Source organism: Thamnophis elegans, chromosome 10 (genome assembly GCF_009769535.1).
Source record: "Thamnophis elegans isolate rThaEle1 chromosome 10, rThaEle1.pri, whole genome shotgun sequence".
In the NCBI taxonomy this organism is placed as follows: domain Eukaryota; kingdom Metazoa; phylum Chordata; class Lepidosauria; order Squamata; family Colubridae; genus Thamnophis; species Thamnophis elegans.
The window spans coordinates 69,194,553-69,212,580 of record NC_045550.1 but is presented as its reverse complement, the minus strand read 5'-3'; the positions used below and the strand labels follow the sequence as shown (position 1 = coordinate 69,212,580).

The 18,028-nt window shown below is 45.5% G+C and overlaps 1 protein-coding gene across 1 annotated transcript; it reads left to right on the top strand.

Moving 5' to 3' along the window:
- Positions 1-2,540: 2,540 nt before the first annotated feature.
- ZDHHC19 (zinc finger DHHC-type palmitoyltransferase 19) lies at positions 2,541-15,702 on the top strand. Its single transcript, XM_032224932.1, has 9 exons — positions 2,541-2,644; positions 4,057-4,178; positions 6,431-6,558; positions 7,502-7,674; positions 9,446-9,551; positions 12,329-12,399; positions 13,273-13,507; positions 14,551-14,611; positions 15,572-15,702. Exons 1-9 carry the CDS (start codon positions 2,541-2,543, stop codon positions 15,700-15,702), a joined length of 1,131 nt encoding a protein of 376 aa, XP_032080823.1.
- The last annotated feature ends 2,326 nt before the right edge of the window (positions 15,703-18,028 follow it).

The window sequence follows — 18,028 nt, the reverse complement described above, 5'->3', positions numbered from 1 at the left end:
TCCCAATCTCGTTCTGCTCCGCTCTGCTCTTCCTGATGCCAAGCACCGGAGGTCATTGGCACAGGTGCCAACCGCCCGCAGTACAGTGGCTGCTGGGTTAATGAACCAGGAACTGGCCAAAAAAAAAAAAAAACCAGAAACCCCAAATGAACCGAGAAAACAGTTCAGTTTGTATCTTTCAACAGTCAGCAAAGTCGAGCAACATCTGTATTTTATCAAAAGAATACATCTTAATAGAATAACAGAGTCCGAAGGGACCTTGGAGGTCTTCTAGTCCAACCCCCTCCTTAGGCAGGAAACCCCCATTCCAGACAAATGGTTGTCCAATCTCTTCTTTAAAATCTCCAGTGATGGAGCACCCACAACTTCTGGTAGCAAGCAGTCCCACGGGGGAATTGTCTTCACTGCCAAGAAGTTTCTCATAATAAATGCCTGAAGAATCCCCTTAATAAATGGTGTTTTTTTTTTGGGGGGGGGGGGGGCTTGGCCTGAATTATGTAGCGATTCATATTTTGGGGTGAGGCAAGGGGCCCCCTTTGCAAAGGGAGCTAAGTCTGTCAAATTGAGGGATCAAATTCTTTTTAAAAAAATATTTTTTATTAAAGTTTTTTTAAAAGACAAATTTATTTATTTATTTTTGCAATTTCCTTCTGTACAACATTTTCACCTAAGTGTACATCCATTGTGAATGTCCGTCTTCCCCCTTATTTCATTTCTCTGTCTATACATATGATGCTATTCGGTACATTCCTTAATTCATTTAATTTTCGTCATATTTCCTTGCAGGCGTTCCCAATAGACAGAGCTCCGGTTTCATATCGATTTGCTGTTTAGTCATTTCTTCCAGCCATTTTCTCATTCTATTCCAATATTGTTTAGCCTTGGGGCACAATCACCACATGTGGTGATAATATGTTCCTTGGTTTTGCCTACATTTCCAACGTGCATACGAAATGCTTCCATCATTATTAACACAGGGGTGTCCAAACTTGGGAACTTTAAGACTTGTGGACTTCAACTCCCAGAATTCCCCAGCCAGGCTGGGGAAGGAGGGGAGGAAGAGGTATGGAGGGTGGAAGAGAGAGGAAGAGAAGGAGAGAGGGTAGGAAAGGTGTTGTGACTCAGCAGAAACCTGTGAGTTGTTTCGGGATACAGGATAATGAGCAGCTGTTATCCTGCAGATAAAAGACTGATTGTGCCATGCCTTAGTTGCAGAAGTCAACGTTCGTGAGTTCAGTTCCGTTCCTGTTCGAGCTAGTGTTCATGATTCAAAGAGGCACTTGGATAAGTGATTTGCTTTCTGTAAACCTGGTTTGCTGTAAGAGTTTTGTTTTTGCATTTGCTGTGTAACTTTTTGCCAGAGACTTTATCTATGTTTATTTTGGGCTCGCAGCCAGCTTGAGCCGGGACTGATAAAGATATTTCCTTTGAAGTTCTGTCTGGCTGTCGTTTGTGAACGAGCGAAGAGGGGGGTCAGAACAGAAAGGGAAGGAGAGGAGGAAGGAAGGAAGAGGTAAGGAGGGTGGAAAGGGAGAGGAAGAGAAGGAGAGAGGATAGGAAGGGGAAGAGGAAGAAGGATGCAGAAGGAGAGGAGGAAGGAAGGAAGAGGTAAGGAGGGTGGAAAGGGAGAGAAGAGAAGGAGAGAGGATAGGAAGGGAAAGAGGAAGAGGAAGAAGAATGCGGAAGGAGAGGAGGAAGGAAGGAAGAGGTAAGGAAGATAGAAGGGAGTGAAAGAGAAGGAGAGAGGGTAGGAAGGGAAGGGAAGAAGGATGGGGAAGGAGAGGAGGAAGGAAGGAAGACATTAAGGAAGATGGAAGGAATAGAAAGAAGGAGAGAGGGTAGGAAGGGGAGGAGGAAGTAGGAGTAGGAGGAAGGGAAGGGAAGAAGGATGGGGAAGGAGAGGAGGAAAGAAGGAAGAAGTTAAGGAGGGTGGAAGCGAGATAATGAGAAGGAGAGAGGGTAGGAAGGGGAAGAGTAGGAGTAGGGGAGAAGTAAGGGACAAAGGAAGGGGAAGGAGAGGAGGAAGGAAAGAGAAAGAGAAGGAGAGAGGGTAGGAAGGGGAAGAGGAAGAGTAGGAGAGACGTAAGGGAAAAAGGAAGAGGAAGGAGAGGAGGAAGGAAGGAAGTAGAGAAGGGAGGGAGGGAGAAAAGAAAGGGAAAATCAGGTGGTGTTACAACAGGAGGAAGGGATGGTAAATCAAGCAACCCAAATTGTATATTATAATCTATTAAATGGAATAACAAATGTATAAGAATGACAAATGCAAAGAAGAATAACATTTCCATGGATGTGTACTTAAAATGGTATGGAAGAGAATTAAAAATAATAATAAAAATGTGGAAAACAGAAACAAAACAGGCCCCAGAGAAGAGGACACCCCCCCCCCCCGTGGTCCCACCATCTTCTCCAACTGCCACCCGGGAACATTCCACAGCAGAAGGGAGCCCACCCACTCCCCTCCTACGGCCATTGTCACCGCCTCGTCCTGACGACGGCCTCCCCCTGGCTCCCCCACTTGGCTTGGGCCAAGAGCTCCAGCCATGGCATCCGGCAGGGATGGGTGCCACCCGCTCTTCTCGGGATCCTTCGCCTCTTTCCACTTCAGCACCCTCGTGGCGCTGAGCTGCGTGTTCTTCACCTTCCCGTGAGTAGGGAGAAGCCCGGCGGGGCTGCCTTCCTCCTGGCGGGCTCCCAGCCGAAGATGGCTGGACAGAGGGGAACAAGGGTTGCTCAGAGGTGGTGGGGGGGGTTGGTTGTGTGTGAAAGGAGGGCTCCCGGGTGGTCTCTGAGATCGGTCGTTTCCTCGCAGGCGTTTCATGGCCCAACTAGGGAACATCATCAGTGCTAGGGGGCAGGGTGTTTGAGGGAGAGGAGGAGGGGAGGGGGAGAAAAAGGGAAAAGAAAGAAGGAAGGAAGGAAGGAAGGAAGGAAGGAAGGAAAGAAAGAAAGAAAGAAAGAAAGGAAGGAAGGAAGGAAGGAAGGAAGGAAGGAAGGAAGGAAGGAAGAAAGGAAAGAAAGAAAGACAGAAAGAAAGAAAGAAAGAAAGAAAGAAAGAAAGAAAGAAAGAGAAAGAAAAGGACCGTGGACTCTCTGAGGTTGGTTGTTTTCCTGCAGACGTTTCATGACCCAAATAGGTAACACCATCAGTGCTAAAATGGAGGAGGAGGAGGAGGAGGAGGAGGAGGAGGAGGAGGAGGAGGAGGAGGAGAAGAAGAAGAGAAGGAGGAGGAGGAGAAGGAGAAGAAGGAGGAGGAGATGAAGAGAAGGAGAAGGAGAGGAGGAGAAGAAGAGGAAGAGGAGGAGGAGAAGAAAAAGAAGAGGAGGAGGAGAAGAGGAGGAGAAGAAGAGGACGAGGAGAAGGAGAAGGAGAAGAAGAGAAGAGGAGGAGGAGGAGGAGGAGGAGGAAAGAAGAGGAAGAGAGATAGGAAGAGGGAGGAGGAGGAGAAGGAGAAGGAGAAGAAGAAGAAGAAGAGAAGGAGAAGAAGGAGAAGAAAAGAAGGAGAAGAAGAGGAGGAGGAGGAGAAGGAGAAGAAGAAGAGAAGGAGAAGAAGGGGAGGAGGAGAAGGAGGAGAAGTCGAAGAAGAAGAGGAGGAAAGAAGAGGAAGAGAGACAGGAAGAGGAAGGAGGGGGGAGGAGGAGGAGAAGAAGAGGAGGAGGAGGGGGAAGGGGAGGGGGAGGAGCGGGAGGGGAGGAGGAGGAGAAGGAGAAGAGGAGAAGGAGAAGAAGAAAAAGAAGAAGAAGAAGAAGCTGCTGCTGCTCTTTGGTGCTCTCTGAGCTTACTTGTTTTCCTGCAGACATTTCATGACCCAACTAGGTAACCCCATCAATGCTAGAAGGGTGTTTGTGGAGAGAGGAGGAGGAGGAGGAGACTGGGGGTTCCTTGGCGTCCTCTGAGCAGGGCTGCCTGGGGAATTCTGGGAGTCGAAGTCCACCTTCTGGGACTCTCCAGGGGGCCTTCAGGTGAGCAGGTGAGGGACCCCGTTCTGGAGGGAAGTGGCTGCGGTTGTGGGAGTCGAGGGTGTGTGACAGACCCGCAATGTCCTTTGCTGTCCGCAGCGGCACCTGGCTGGGCCTGAACGTCTCCTGGGCTTTTCCCATCATCTGCGCCAACCTCCTCATCCCGACCCTCCTTTACTTCTGCCTCACCAGTTTCACGGACACGGGAATCCTCCATAAAGGTAAGCGGGAGGCCCTAACCCTCCCTCCTTTCCCACGGTGCTCCCCGTCTTCGTTCAACGCGGGTAGTCCTCGACTTACGACCATAGAATAACAGAGTTTGAAGGGGCCTTGGAGGTCTTCTAGTCCAACCCCCTGCTCAGGCCCAAATTCCCTCTGCTAAGCAAGAAAGTGTTTGTGCCCCATTTTGTGTCCTTTCTTGCCACCGTTGTTAAGTGAGTCACTGCTGCTGCTAAGAAAGCAGCACGGTTGTTAAGTGAATCTGGCTTCTCCGTTGACATTGGCTGGCCGGGAGGTCGCAAAAGGGGAATCACCTGACCCAGGGACGCTGCCAACCGTCGTAACTACGAGTCAGTTGCCAGGCATCTGGATTTTGATCTCGTGGCCAGAGGGATGCTGCAACGGCCGTAAGTGTGAGAAACGGTCGTCGCTCACTTTTTTCAGTGCCGTTGCAACTTCGAACGGTCGCTAAGCAAGCCAGTTGTAAGTCGAGGACTACCTGTATAGCAATATTTTCTTATATTTAAAAAAAATCATTTTTAAAAAAGCCAAAATTATTTCTAGGGCAAACAGAATGTCCGATTATCTCACTCCTCTTGCTGAAAGAGATCAAAATAACCCCAGAATTGCAGAACGTTGCAGGGGGCCTTAGAGGTCATCTAGTCCAGCCCGCAGCTTTTGGTGCGGAAAGCTCTTAAATTATCCCCTAACAATAGGGTTTCCTACTTCCCACTTTGGCATCCTTAGCATAGAATACAGCCGGAAGGGACCTTGGAGGTCTTCTAGTCCAGCCCCCTGCTCAAGCAGAAGACCCCTACACCGTTTCAGTTCAGCGATGAACATCCATGGCTTCTGGTGGCAAGCTGTTCCACGGGTGAATTGTCCTCACTGTTAGGAAGTTTCTCCTTAGTTAGAAAATCAAGTTGGTCATGTGGGTGACCTGCTTTACGACAGCCACAACTTACAACCATGATGGCCAGGTTCTATTATGGTTGTAAGTCAAGGACCCCCTCATGTCTTTCCTGGTGGTCCCAATCTGAAGCTGCTAGTTGAGATCTACTATCTGCAGGGACTTCCTACAGGTAGTCACCCACCCAGCTTCCATACTTAAGATGGAACTAGAACTCACCGTCTCCTGGTGATTGGCCCAAGGACTCCCAGTCGGCTTTCATGCCTAAGGTAGGACTAGAACTCACCGTCTCCTAGTGATTGGCCCAAAGTCACCCAGCTGGCTTTCATGCCTAAGGTAGGACAGCCTAAGGTAGGACTAGAACTCACCGTCTCCTAGTGATTTGTCCATAGTCACCCAGCTGGCTTTCATGCCTAAGGTAGGACTAGAACTCACCGTCTCCTAGTGATTGGCCCAAAGTCACCCAGCTGGCTTTCATGCCTAAGGTGGGACTAGAACTCACCGTCTCCTAGTGATTGGCCCAAAGTCACCCAGCGGGCTTTCATGCCTAAGGTAGGACTAGAACTCACCGTCTCCTAGTGATTTGTCCATAGTCACCCAGTTGACTTTCATGCCTAATTTGGGACTAGAACTCTCCGTCTCCTGGTGATTGGTCCAAAGTCACCCAGCTGGCTTTTATGCCTAAGGTGGGACTAGAACTCACCGTCTCCTGGTGATTGGCCCAAAGTCACCCACCTGACTTTCATGCCTAATTTGGGACTAGAACTCACCATCTTCTAGTCTAGTGATTGGCCCAAAGTCACCCAGCTGGTTTTCATGCCTAAGGTGGGACTAGAACTCACCGTCTCCTAGTGATTGGCCCAAAGTCACCCAGTTGACTTTCATATCTAAGGTGGGACTAGAACTCACCGTCTCCTGGTCATTAGTCCACTGGTTAATTGTCCTCACTGTTAGGAAGTTTCTCCTTAGTTCAAGCTTCCTTCTCTCCTTGATTAACAGACTCACAGAATTAGAAGGGACCTTGGAGGTCTTCTAGTCTAACCCCTTTCCCAAGGCAGGAGACCTTGTACCTAACTCTTGTGTCCCAGACAAATGGCCCTCCAGTCTCTTCTTAAAAACCTCCAGTGTTGGAGCATTCACAACTTCTGGTGGCCAGCAGTTCCACGGGTGAATTGACCTCCCCATTAGGAAGTTTCTCCTTAATTCCAGGTGGCTTCTCTCCTCGGTTAGTTTCCACCCATTGCTTCTTGTCCTACCCTCAGGTGCTTTGAGAATAGCTTGATTCCATCTTCTTTGGGGCAGCCCAGTTTTCACACCTTGTGGTCTCCTTTCCTTCCCTCCCAGGCATCGAAGAAGAGCTGGAGAACCAGGCCAACACGCTGGGCAGCCCCCAGCAACACTGGTGCAACCATTGTCAGTTGTACTGCCTGCCGCACACCTTCCATTGTCACTGGTGCAACATTTGTGTGGAGGTAAAAATACACCCGGAAGACACAAACGCACAATTTCTCTCCCCGGCCAAGCAGTAAAGCCGACACCTGTGAGGTTTCCTTCCCACAGGGGCTGTGATTGCAGGGAGTCCTTGGCTTATGACCATCCGTTTAGTGACCGCTGGAAGTGACAACAGCACGGGGGAAAGACGACTTATGACCGTTTTCACACTCACGACCGCTGCAGCATTCCCACGGTCAGGTGATCAAAATTCACAACGCTTGTCTCGCATTTATGACCGTCGCACTGTCCCGGGGTTACGTGATCCCCTTTTGCGACCTTCCGACAAGCAAAGTCGACAGGGGATACGGATTCGCTTAACAATCAATGATTGTCGTGATTCACTTAATAACTGAGGCAAAAACAGTCATAAGATGGGGCAAAACCCAACCGCTGCCTTGCTTGGTAACGGAAATTCGGGGCTCAGTTGTGGTCGTAAGTCGAGGACTACCTGCACGTCTGTTGTTTGGCAAAACCAGCCCATAATAAAACAATTGGTTCGGTTAATGACTGCAGTGTTCGCTTTACGGCCGTAATATTTGCTTAGCCACCACTGCAAAAAAAAAGGTTGGAAAATCCAGTTGGTCATGTGGGTGACCTGCTTTACAACCGCCACAACGTACAACCGAGAGAGAGAGACAGAGAGAGAAAGAGAGAGAGAGAGACACAGAGAGACAGAGAGAGAAAGAGAGAGACAGAGAGAGAGACAGAGAGAGAGAGAGAGAAAGAGAGAGACAGAGAGAGAGACAGAGAGAGAGAGAGAGAGACAGAGAGACAGAGAAAGAGAGAGAGAGAAAGAGAGAGACAGAGAAAGAGAGAGAGAGAGAGAGACTGTCCTATGGCCCTTCTCCCTTTCTCTATAAGACCCCCCCATGTCAATTTTCTCATCCCCCCCCTCCCATCTCTTTCTGGGTGCCGGCGCAGGAATTCGACCATCACTGCCTGTGGGTGAATAACTGCATCGGCTGCCACAACTTCCGTTTCTTCCTCCTCTTCCTCCTCTTCCTCGTCAGCTACGACCTGGCGGTGCTCCTCGCCTGCTTCACTTACCTGGCCCTCAACTCCCAGCAGCCCTTCGGCGTGGAGAAAATCTGCACGTATCCTTGGCCCTTAAGCCTCTCTTGTCCCCCCACACGGTGGCCGGGGAAATGAGGTCAAAAAAGTCAAGATGGTGGCCAGCTCTTTAAAAAAAAAATTAGACGATGTGGGTAAAAAGAAAAAAAACAGCAAGGCTTCGATTGCATCTTTTAAAAACAATCTCTGGTAGTGAATTGTCCTCTGCAACCAGCACGTTGGCTGAGGATGCTGGGTATTGTGGTTGTTGTTGCGCACCAGACCGTAGGCAGGTTGCGTGAAGAGGTTTGGACATTCCCAGCCCTGCAAAGCTGCAGCCTAATCTCACCCAAGTGCAAAATGTTGGTGCCCCTTTCCAGAGTGGGGTAGGAGATAGGCGTGTTTTCTTGCATCTAAGCAAGAAAAACGAAATGCACAGGGACAGTATAGGTGGTACCTTGCTCAACAGTAGTAACCGTGAGAGGGATCTTGGAGTCCTAGTGGAGAACCGTTTAAATAGGAGCCAGCCGTGGGCAGCAGCTGCCAAAAAAGCCAACACAGTTCTAGGCTGCATCAACAGAGGGAGAGAATCCAGATCACCTGAAGGGTTAATACCACTTTATAAGGCCTTGGGAAGGCCACACTTGGAATATGGCATTCAGTTTTGGTCGCCACGATGTAGAAAAGACGTGGAGACTCTGGAAAGAGTGCAGAGAAGAGCAACAAAGAGGATTAGGGGACTGGAGACTAAAACATATGAAGAACGGTTGCAGGAACTGGGAATGTCTAGTTTAATGAAAAGAAGGACCAGGGGAGACATGATAGCAGTCTTCCAATATCTCAGGGGTTGCCACAAAGAAGAGGGAGTCAAGCTATTCTCCAAAACACTTAAAGGCAGGACAAGAAGCAATGGGTGGAAACTAATCAAGGAGAGAAGCAACTTAGAGGAGGAATTTCCTGACAGTTAGAGTAATTAATCAGTGGAACAGAAGTTGCCTCCAGAAGTTGTGAATGCCCCAACACTGGAAGTCTTTAAGAAGATGTTGGATAGGATAGCCATTTGTCTGGAACGGTGTAGGGTTTCCTGCCTAGGCAGGGGGCTGGACTAGAAGACCTCCAAGGTCCCTTCCAACTCTGCTATTCACTCTAGAAAGAGTGCAGAGAAGAGCAACAAAGAGGATTAGGGGACTGGAGGCTCAAGCATATGAGGAACGGTTGCAGGAACTGGGTATGTGTATCTCAGGAGTCAGCAACTTAAAGACCCCCAAACTCTGTTGGATAAACCCATATTAATTGATCAGTAGAAAAGTTTTTTTTCTCCAGGAGTTTTGGCTGCTCCGTCACTGAAGGTTTTTAAGAAGAGACTGGACCACCACTTGTCTGTAACAGGTATAGGTTTGGGCTGGACTAGAAGACCTCCAAGGTCCCCCTCCGACCCTGTTCTTCTATAAACCTTGATCAATTAATCAATGGAACAGAGGTTGTGGGTGATCCAACAGTGGAGGTTTTTAAGAAGAGATTGGACAGGCTCCATTGGTGTAGGGTCTCCTGCCTGATCAATGGGTTGGACTAGAAGACCTCTGAGGTCCCTTCTGTGACCCTGTTAACAGGAGGAGGCCTCTTCTCTGCAGGTAGATGCGGAAGGTCCTCCCAGCTGACCTCTGGAGCTCCCACCCAGGTCCGCGTTTCCTGAAAACTGAGCTCAGGGGCTGCACCCGCTACTCAAGGCCGCCCATCCACCTCACCCCACCCCAACTCTGCCCCTGGTCATCCTCTCTCCTCCCACACCAGCCTTAACGGGATCGTCTGGGCCAGGGTGCTCCTGACCATTCCTGCTGCTTCCTCCCTCGTGCCACTGCTAATCCTGCTGTCCCACCAAATCATCACAGTTGTAGCTGCTCAGGATCCAGGCACATTCAAGGTGAGCCTCTTGGGGAGAATGGGAGAGAGAGAGAGACTGACAGGCAGAGGGAGGGAGGGAGGGAAGGAGGGAGAGAGAATGGGAGTAGGGGGAGGAGAGACGTAGGACAGGGAGAGGGGGAGAGGTCCGGAGCTCTGAGGGGGGGGCACTTCTGTTGGGTGTGGAAGTCCAGACACGGACAGAGGGTCAACTAAATGGATGAGCTGCTAAAAGCCTCCAGACAGGAATCTTCTCACAGAGCCCCCTGCCCTGGCTAAGAGTGGGATCAGGGTCCTCAAGGGGGGGGGGGGGGCTGGACTTTCTTTGTGGCTACATAGGGAATTCTAGGCTGATTCCTCTTTTCACTCTGGCTGGCTGGCTGCCTCGGTGCATCTGTCTGTCTGTCTCTTTCATCTATCTAATTCCATTTCTCTATGTCTATCTGTCGATATCTGTCTGTCTGTCTGTCTAACTATCTTTCATCCATCTAATCCATTTCTGTCTGTCTTTCTGTCTGTCTCCCCACCTGCCTGCCTATCTCTCTCTCTCTCTCTTTCTCTAATCTATTGGCATCTATCTATATCTCTGTGTCTGTCTGTCTATCCATGTGATTTTATATATATTACACTGCATAATCTATGTCTATTTCTCATATCTATCTATCTATCATCTATCTATCCATCCATCCATCCATCCATCCATCCATCTATCTATATCATTTTATATATATTATACTGCATAATCTATGTCTATTTCTCTCTCATCTATATCTATCTATCTATCTATCTATCTATCTATCTATCTATCCATCCATCCATCCATCCATCCATCCATCCATCCATCCATCCATCCATCCATCCATCCATCTATCTATCTATCTATCTATCTATCTATCTATCTATCTATCTATCTATCTATCTATTATGTTGCATAATCTATGTATATTTCTCCTATCTATCTATCTATCTATCTATCTATCTATCTATCTATCTATCTATCTATCTATCTATCTATCTATCTATCATCTATCTATCTATCTATCTATATCTTTCTTTCGTTCTATCTATCTCCTCTATCTCTTTATCTGTATCTATCTATCTATCTATCTATCTATCTATCTATCTATCTATCTATCATCTCTATCATTATGTATCTATATCTATCTATCTATCTATCTATCTATCTATCTATCTATCTATCTATCTATCTATCTATCTATCATCTCTATCATTATGTATCTATATCTATCTATCTATCTATCTATCTATCTATCTATCTATCTATCATCTCTATCATTATGTATCTATATCTATCTATCTATCTATCATCTATCTATCTATCTATCTATATCTTTCTTTCGTTCTATCTATCTCCTCTATCTCTTTATCTGTATCTATCTATCTATCTATCTATCTATCTATCTATCTATCTATCTATCTATCTATCTATCTATCATCTCTATCATTATGTATCTATATCTATCTATCTATCTATCTATCTATCTATCTATCTATCTATCTATCATCTCTATCATTATGTATCTATATCTATCTATCTATCTATCTATCTATCTATCTATCTATCTATCTATCTATCTATCTATCTATCTATCTATCTATCATCTCTATCATTATGTATCTATATCTATCTATCTATCTATCTATCTATCTATCTATCTATCTATCTATCTATCTATCTATCTATCTATCTAGTCTATCTAACTATCTATCTATTATGTTGCATAATCTATGTATATTTCTCATCTCTCATCTCTATCTATCTATCTATCTATCTATCTATCTATCATCCCTATCATTATGTATCTATATCTATCTATCTATCTATCTATCTATCTATCTATCTATCTATCTATCTATCTATCTATCTATCTATCATCTCTATCATTATGTATCTATATCTATCTATCTATCTATCTATCTATCTATCTATCTATCTATCTATCATCTCTATCATTATGTATCTATATCTATCTATCTATCTATCTATCTATCTATCTATCTATCTATCTAGTCTATCTAACTATCTATCTATTATGTTGCATAATCTATGTATATTTCTCATCTCTCATCTCTATCTATCTATCTATCTATCTATCTATCTATCTATCTATCTATCTATCTATCTATCATCTCTATCATTATGTATCTATATCTATCTATCTATCTATCTATCTATCTATCTATCTATCTATCTATCTATCTATCTATCTATCATCTCTATCATTATGTATCTATATCTATCTATCTATCTATCTATCTCTATCTATCTATCTATCTATCTATCTATCTATCTATCTATCTATCTATCTATCTAGTCTATCTAACTATCTATCTATTATGTTGCATAATCTATGTATATTTCTCATCTCTCATCTCTATCTATCTATCTATCTATCTATCTATCTATCTATCTATCTATTATATTGCATAATCTATGTATATTTCTCCTCTCATCCATCCATCCATCTATCTATCTATCTATCTATCTATCTATCCATCCATCCATCCATCCATCCATCCATCCATCCATCCATCCATCCGTTGTCTGTCTCTGTCTAGCTACCCATCTCACAAGTTGTGACTCCCTCTGTTCTCTCATGCTTGATCTTCTAGTCCCAACCAATGCTCAGCGGTGACTTGCGCTGCCTGGGGCTTTGGCATCCATGCATTTGGGATTCCCGTGTGTTTTTTTCCAGCCGGAATTGGCTCCCAGGGGTTAATGAATCTTCTGAAATAAAACCAGTGAATGCTTGCCCCATCCTTTGTTTTTTTCCGCAGGATCCCTTTGCTAGCCATCCTTCGGCCTGGAGGAGCTATTTCTTTGCGCTGTGCAAGTTGCCCGATGCCAAGTAAGTAACAGGAGGGGAATTTAGGACCAGGGGATTTCACAGAGTAACAGGATTTAAGAGAGGACGATTTAGGAGAGAAATAAGATTTAGTAAGAGGATTGAGGAGAGGAGGATTGAGGAGAGTAACAGGATTTAGGAGAGGAGGATTTAAGGGAGTAACAGGATTTAGGAGAGGAGGATTTCTGAGAGTAACAGGATTTAAGCGAATGACAGGATTTAGGAGAGGAGGATTTAAGAGAGAAACAAGATTTAGTAACAGGATTTAGGAGAAGAGGATTAAGGAGAGTAACAGGATTTAGGAGAGGAGGATTTAAGAGAGTAACAAGATTTAGGAGAGAAGGATTTTTGAGAGTAACAGGATTTAGGAGAGTGACAGGATTTAGGAAAGGAGGATTGAGGAGAGTAACAGGATTTAGTAACAGGATTTAGGAGAGGAGGATTTCTGAGAGTAACAGGATTTATGAGAGTAACAAGATTTAGGAGAGTAACAAGATTTAGGAGAGTAACAAGATTTAGGAGAGGAGGATTGAGGAGAGTAAGAGACTTAGTAACAGGATTTAGGAGGGGAGGATTTATGACAATGCTCATAAGTGTAAAAAATAGTCATGTCACTTTTTTCAGTTCTGTTGTAACTTTGAACGGTCACTAAGTGAACTGTTATAAGTCTGAGAGGTTCACAAGGATCTGATCACTGACTCTGGACTTGGTTTATACGGGTAGCCCCCAGTCCTTCTCCTGGTCTCTAGCCCAGCCTTTCCCTATCTCCCTCCGCCATTTCCAAGCTCTGCTCAGTTTTTGCTCTCCTCTGATCCCTTTCGTGCATCGCCCTTCCCCATCCCTTTCACTGCCCCAGCCACATGTTGCTTCCCGCAGGCCACAACGGAGCTCAGCCTGGCCGGTGGCCGCAAGGACCGGCTCAAAGGGAGCCAAGCCCTTCTCCACCCTCTTGGTCACCGGCACCCCCACCCCTGACTCCGGACCGCCTGCCCATCTGCCAGACTCTCCCCGCGAGCCAAAGGGGCTGAAGGCCTGGGGACAGTTGCTCGCAGCCGTGGGCAGACTCCTGCGCCCCTGCGTGGACATCTGGCCAGGGAAAACCGCCAAGGAGGTGAGTGGATTGTGTGTCTCTCTGCGGTCATGTGGGTATGCATGTGTGTGTGGATTTAGGGGAGAAGGATTTAGGAGAGTAACAAGATTTAGTAACAGGATTTAGGAGGGGAAGATTTAAGAGAGTAACAGGATTTAGGAGAGGAGGATTTAAGAGAGTAACAGGGTTTAGGAGAGGAGGATTTAAGAGAGTAACAAGGTTTAGGAGAGGAGGATTTAAGAGAGTAACAGGATTTAGGAGAGGAGGATTTAAGAGAGTAACAGGTTTTAGGAGAGGAGGATTTAAGAGAGTAACAGGGTTTAGGAGAGGAGGATTTAAGAGAGTAACAGGGTTTAGGAGAGGAGGATTTAAATAGCAGGATTTAGGAGAGGAGGATTTAAGAGAGTAACAAGGTTTAGGAGAGGAGGATTTAAGAGAGTAACAGGGTTTAGGAGAGGAGGACTTAAGAGAGTAACAAGGTTTAGGAGAGGAGAATTTAAGAGAGTAACAGGGTTTAGGAGAGGAGGATTTAAGAGAGTAACAAGGTTTAGGAGAGGAGGATTTAAGAGAGTAACAGGGTTTAGGAGAGGAGGATTTAAGAGAGTAACAAGGTTTAGGAGAGGAGGATTTAAGAGAGTAACAGGGTTTAGGAGAGGAGGATTTAAGAGAGTAACAGGGTTTAGGAGAGGAGGATTTAAGAGAGTAGCGGGATTTAGGAGAGGAGGATTTAAATAGCAGGATTTAGGAGAGGAGGATTTAAGAGAGTAACAGGGTTTAGGAGAGGAGGATTTAAGAGAGTAACAAGGTTTTGGAGAGGAGGATTTAAGAAAGTAGCGGGATTTAGGAGAGGAGGATTTAAATAGCAGGATTTAGGAGAGGAGGATTTAAGAGAGTAACAGGGTTTAGGAAAGGAGGATTTAGGAGAATAACAGGGTTTAGTAACAGGAGTTAGGAGAGGATACAGATAGACTTCTCCTAAACTGGAAGTTTTACAGGGAATCCAAAGAGATCTGGGAGACATTTCTGAGTGTTTTATTTTTATTTTTATTTTTTTGCCCTGGCAGGTTAGCCAAAAAGAAAACCTCTGGCAGCTGAATGGCAACAACCGAAGTGTGGCCATCACAAGTGAGTTCCAGAAAGTTCCTGCAAACTAGGCTGGAAAGGACCTTAGAGGTCTTCTAGTCCAGCCCCTGCCAAGGCAGGAGATCCTATACAGGCAGTCCTTGACTTAAAACTGTTCATTTAGCGACCGTTCAAAGTTATAACCGTTTTTCACACTTATGACCGTTGCAACATGGTTACGATCACATGATCAAACTTCAAACGCTTGGCAACTGATGCATGTTTAAGACGGTCGCTGCGCCCCGGGGTTCCCTTTCGCAACCTTCTGATGAGCAAAGTCAAATGGGGAAGCCCGATTCACTTAACGACCATGTGGCGAAGTTAGCAAATGATGTGATTTACTTCACAACGGCGGCGCAATCCACCGTTCCCCTTTTGTGATCTTCTGACCAGGCAAGTCAATGGGGGGGATGCCAGATTCGCTTAACGACCGTGTGGTTTGCTTAATGACTGCAGTGATACACTTAATAATGTGGGTAAAACAGGGCAAAAATCACTTAAAATTTAAGTGAAATTTAGGGTTCAGTTCTGGTCGTAAGTCGAGAACTACCTGTACTCAAAGACAGCCCCCCCCCTGAAAAAAAACTTCCCTCTCGCCTGCTAATGGGCTGCACCCCATTTATTTTAACCTCTAAATTCTCAAATAGGAAGACCCCCTCCCAGGATTTTGGGCCACTTAATGCTGTTAAAGCAGTGTTTCTCAACCTTGATGACTTTAAGTCCTGTGGACTTCAACTCCCAGAATCCCCCAGCCAGCACAGCTGTGCTGGCTGGGGGATTCTGGGAGTTGAAGTCCACAGGACTTAAAGTCACCAAGGTTGAGAAACACTGTCTTAAAGGGCCACCGCCCAGCCTTGGCCCAAGGGCACAAGTGTGGAGGGTGGGGGACAGGAGACCCCTCCCCATTTTCACCCAGTCCCTCATGCGATGAACGGTAACCCCAATTTATCTCTTCCCTGTCAGTCCCCGACATCCTGGAATCCGGAGAGAGCCCGGAGGCGGTGCAGGAGCCCCACTGGAAGGGCCAGATCCACGGGAGCAGGCTGGCGCCCTCCTCTCCCACCGTCATGCTGCTCTCCGTCTCCGACATCTGAGGACCCTCCCTCAGCGCCCGCCGGCCAGATCCTGCACGACGGTTTTATTTTGGGAAGATAAAGCCGAGAGCTGCTTTACTGCACTCGTCTGCTCTGCTTAATGGCGGGGCGGGTGGGTGGGTGGGGATATGCACACATGCGGGCACAAGTTGGTTAAAGAAAGCATTGGCTGAACAGGCACCTCTTCAGAGTCCTGCTGAGCTGTGGTTTGAGAAGATGGCTGTGTCCACCCCACACATCTATCAATCAATCAATCAATCAATCAATCACTCTGTCTGTCTGTCTCTCTGTATTTATGTCTGTCTCTTTATTAACTATCTATCGTTTATGTATCTATTCCTAACTATAACCATCCATCCATCCATCCATCTCTCACCATGTATCTATCTACCTATCACATCTCTCTCTCTCATCTCTGTCTATATGTCTGTCTGTCTGTCTGTCTGTCTGTCTGTCTGTCTATCTATCTATATCTATCTATCTATCTATCTATCTATCTATCTATCTATCTATCTTTGTGTCTATCTATCTATCTGTCTTCTATCACCTATCACATCTCTCTCTCTCTCTCTCTCTCTCATCTCTGTCTGTCTATCTTCTGTCTGTCTGTCTGTCTGTCTATCTATCTATCTATCTATCTATCTATCTTTGTCTCTCTCTCTACCTATCTGTCTTCTATCACCTATCACATCTCTCTCTCTCTGTACCTATATACCTGTCTACCTACTTATCTGTTTACCTACTTATCTATCTATGTCTGTCTATCTGTCTGTCTATCTGTCTGTCTATCTGTCTGTCTATCTGTCTGTCTATCTATCTATCTATCTATCTATCTATCTATCTATCTATCTATCTATCTATCTATATTTCTTAATCATCTATCTATCTGTCCTACATATCATCTGTTTAATCAATAAATAATAATCAACTGTCTATCTGTATCTAACCAATCATCTATCAATCGCTCTATCAATGCTGTAATCTGTCATCAATAAATTATCAGTCTATCATTTATCTATGTATATCTATTGGTATCTCTGTCTGTCTGTCCATTTTTTCTTCCTCTCTTCATCTCTCTCTCTCCAACTCTATCATCCCTCTATCATCCCTCTATCATCCATTTATCAATGATTCTCTCTCCCCCTCTCTCTCTCATTACTGTCTGTCTGTCTGTCTGTCTGTCTGTCTGTCTGTATGTATGTATGTATGTATGTATGTCTATCTATCATTACTGTGTCTATCTAAGCCCAAATTCACTCTTTAAAATAATACTAAAGTTTTTAGTGCCATTCTTAGCTTGGACAGCAGGAGGCAGCATCTGCTCACAGGTCTTTTCCCTCTTCCTTGCCTCTCTGGCTCTCAGCTCTTCATTCTTGTTGATGTTCCAAGCCAGTTGGATCCTAACAGGATAACACAATAACAGAGTCAGACGGGACCTTGGAGGTCTTCTAGTCCAACCCTCTGCTCATGCAGGAAACCTTATACAATTCCAAACAGATGGTTATCAAATCTCTTCTTAATCCTGATTTTATTATTATTATTTCAATAAAACTGCGTCCCAAATGGTTATGTGCAAAGGAGCTAATCCTATATTTGAAAGAACATCCTTCCAAAGCCAAGTTTATTCCTGCAGAGAAGAGCAACAAAGATGATTAGGGGGCTGCGGGCTGAAACATACGAAGAACAGTTTCAGGAAATGAATATATCCAGTCTAAGAAGAAGGACTAGGGGAAACATGATAGCAGTCTTCCAGTATTTGAGGGGCTGCCCCAAAGAAGAGGGAGTCAAGCTATTCTCCAAGGCACCTGAGGGTAGGACAAGAAGAAATGGGTGGAAACTAATCAAGGAGAGAAGCAACCTAGAACTGAGGAGAGATTTGTTACCTAGTTGGGTCATGAAACATCTGCAAGAAAACAACCAAGCTCAGAGAGCACCCAGTACCCCTCATTTCAACCCTGAGCTGCAAATATCCTCCTTTATAGGTAGTAAAGAAGAACCACAATGCAGAAAAGATGTGGAGACTCTAGAAAGAGTGCAGAGAAGAGCAAGAAAGAAGATTAGGGGACTGGAGGCTAAAACATATGAAGAACGGTTGCAGGAACTGGGTATGTCTAGTTGAATGAAAAGAAGGACCAGGGGAGACATGATAGCCGTCTTCCAATATCTCAGGGGTTGCCACAAAGAAGAGGGAGTCAAACTATTCTCTAAAGCACCAGAGGGCAGAACAAGAAGCAATGGATGGAAACTAATCCAGGAGAGAAGCAATTTAGAACTAAGGAAAAATTTCCTGACAGTGAGAACAATTAACCAGTGGAACAACTTGCCT

What these genes read in the sequence shown, in the direction of transcription:
- ZDHHC19 (XM_032224932.1), top strand. Translation starts at nt 2,541, where the DNA reads ATGGCATCCGGCAGGGATGGGTGCCACCCGCTCTTCTCGGGATCCTTC. An exon ending in AGGATCCAGGCACATTCAAG is followed by an intron (nt 9,552 to 12,328) that starts GTGAGCCTCTTG and finishes TTTTTTCCGCAG; the next exon opens with GATCCCTTTGCTAGCCATCC. An exon ending in CAGGGAAAACCGCCAAGGAG is followed by an intron (nt 13,508 to 14,550) that starts GTGAGTGGATTG and finishes TTGCCCTGGCAG; the next exon opens with GTTAGCCAAAAAGAAAACCT.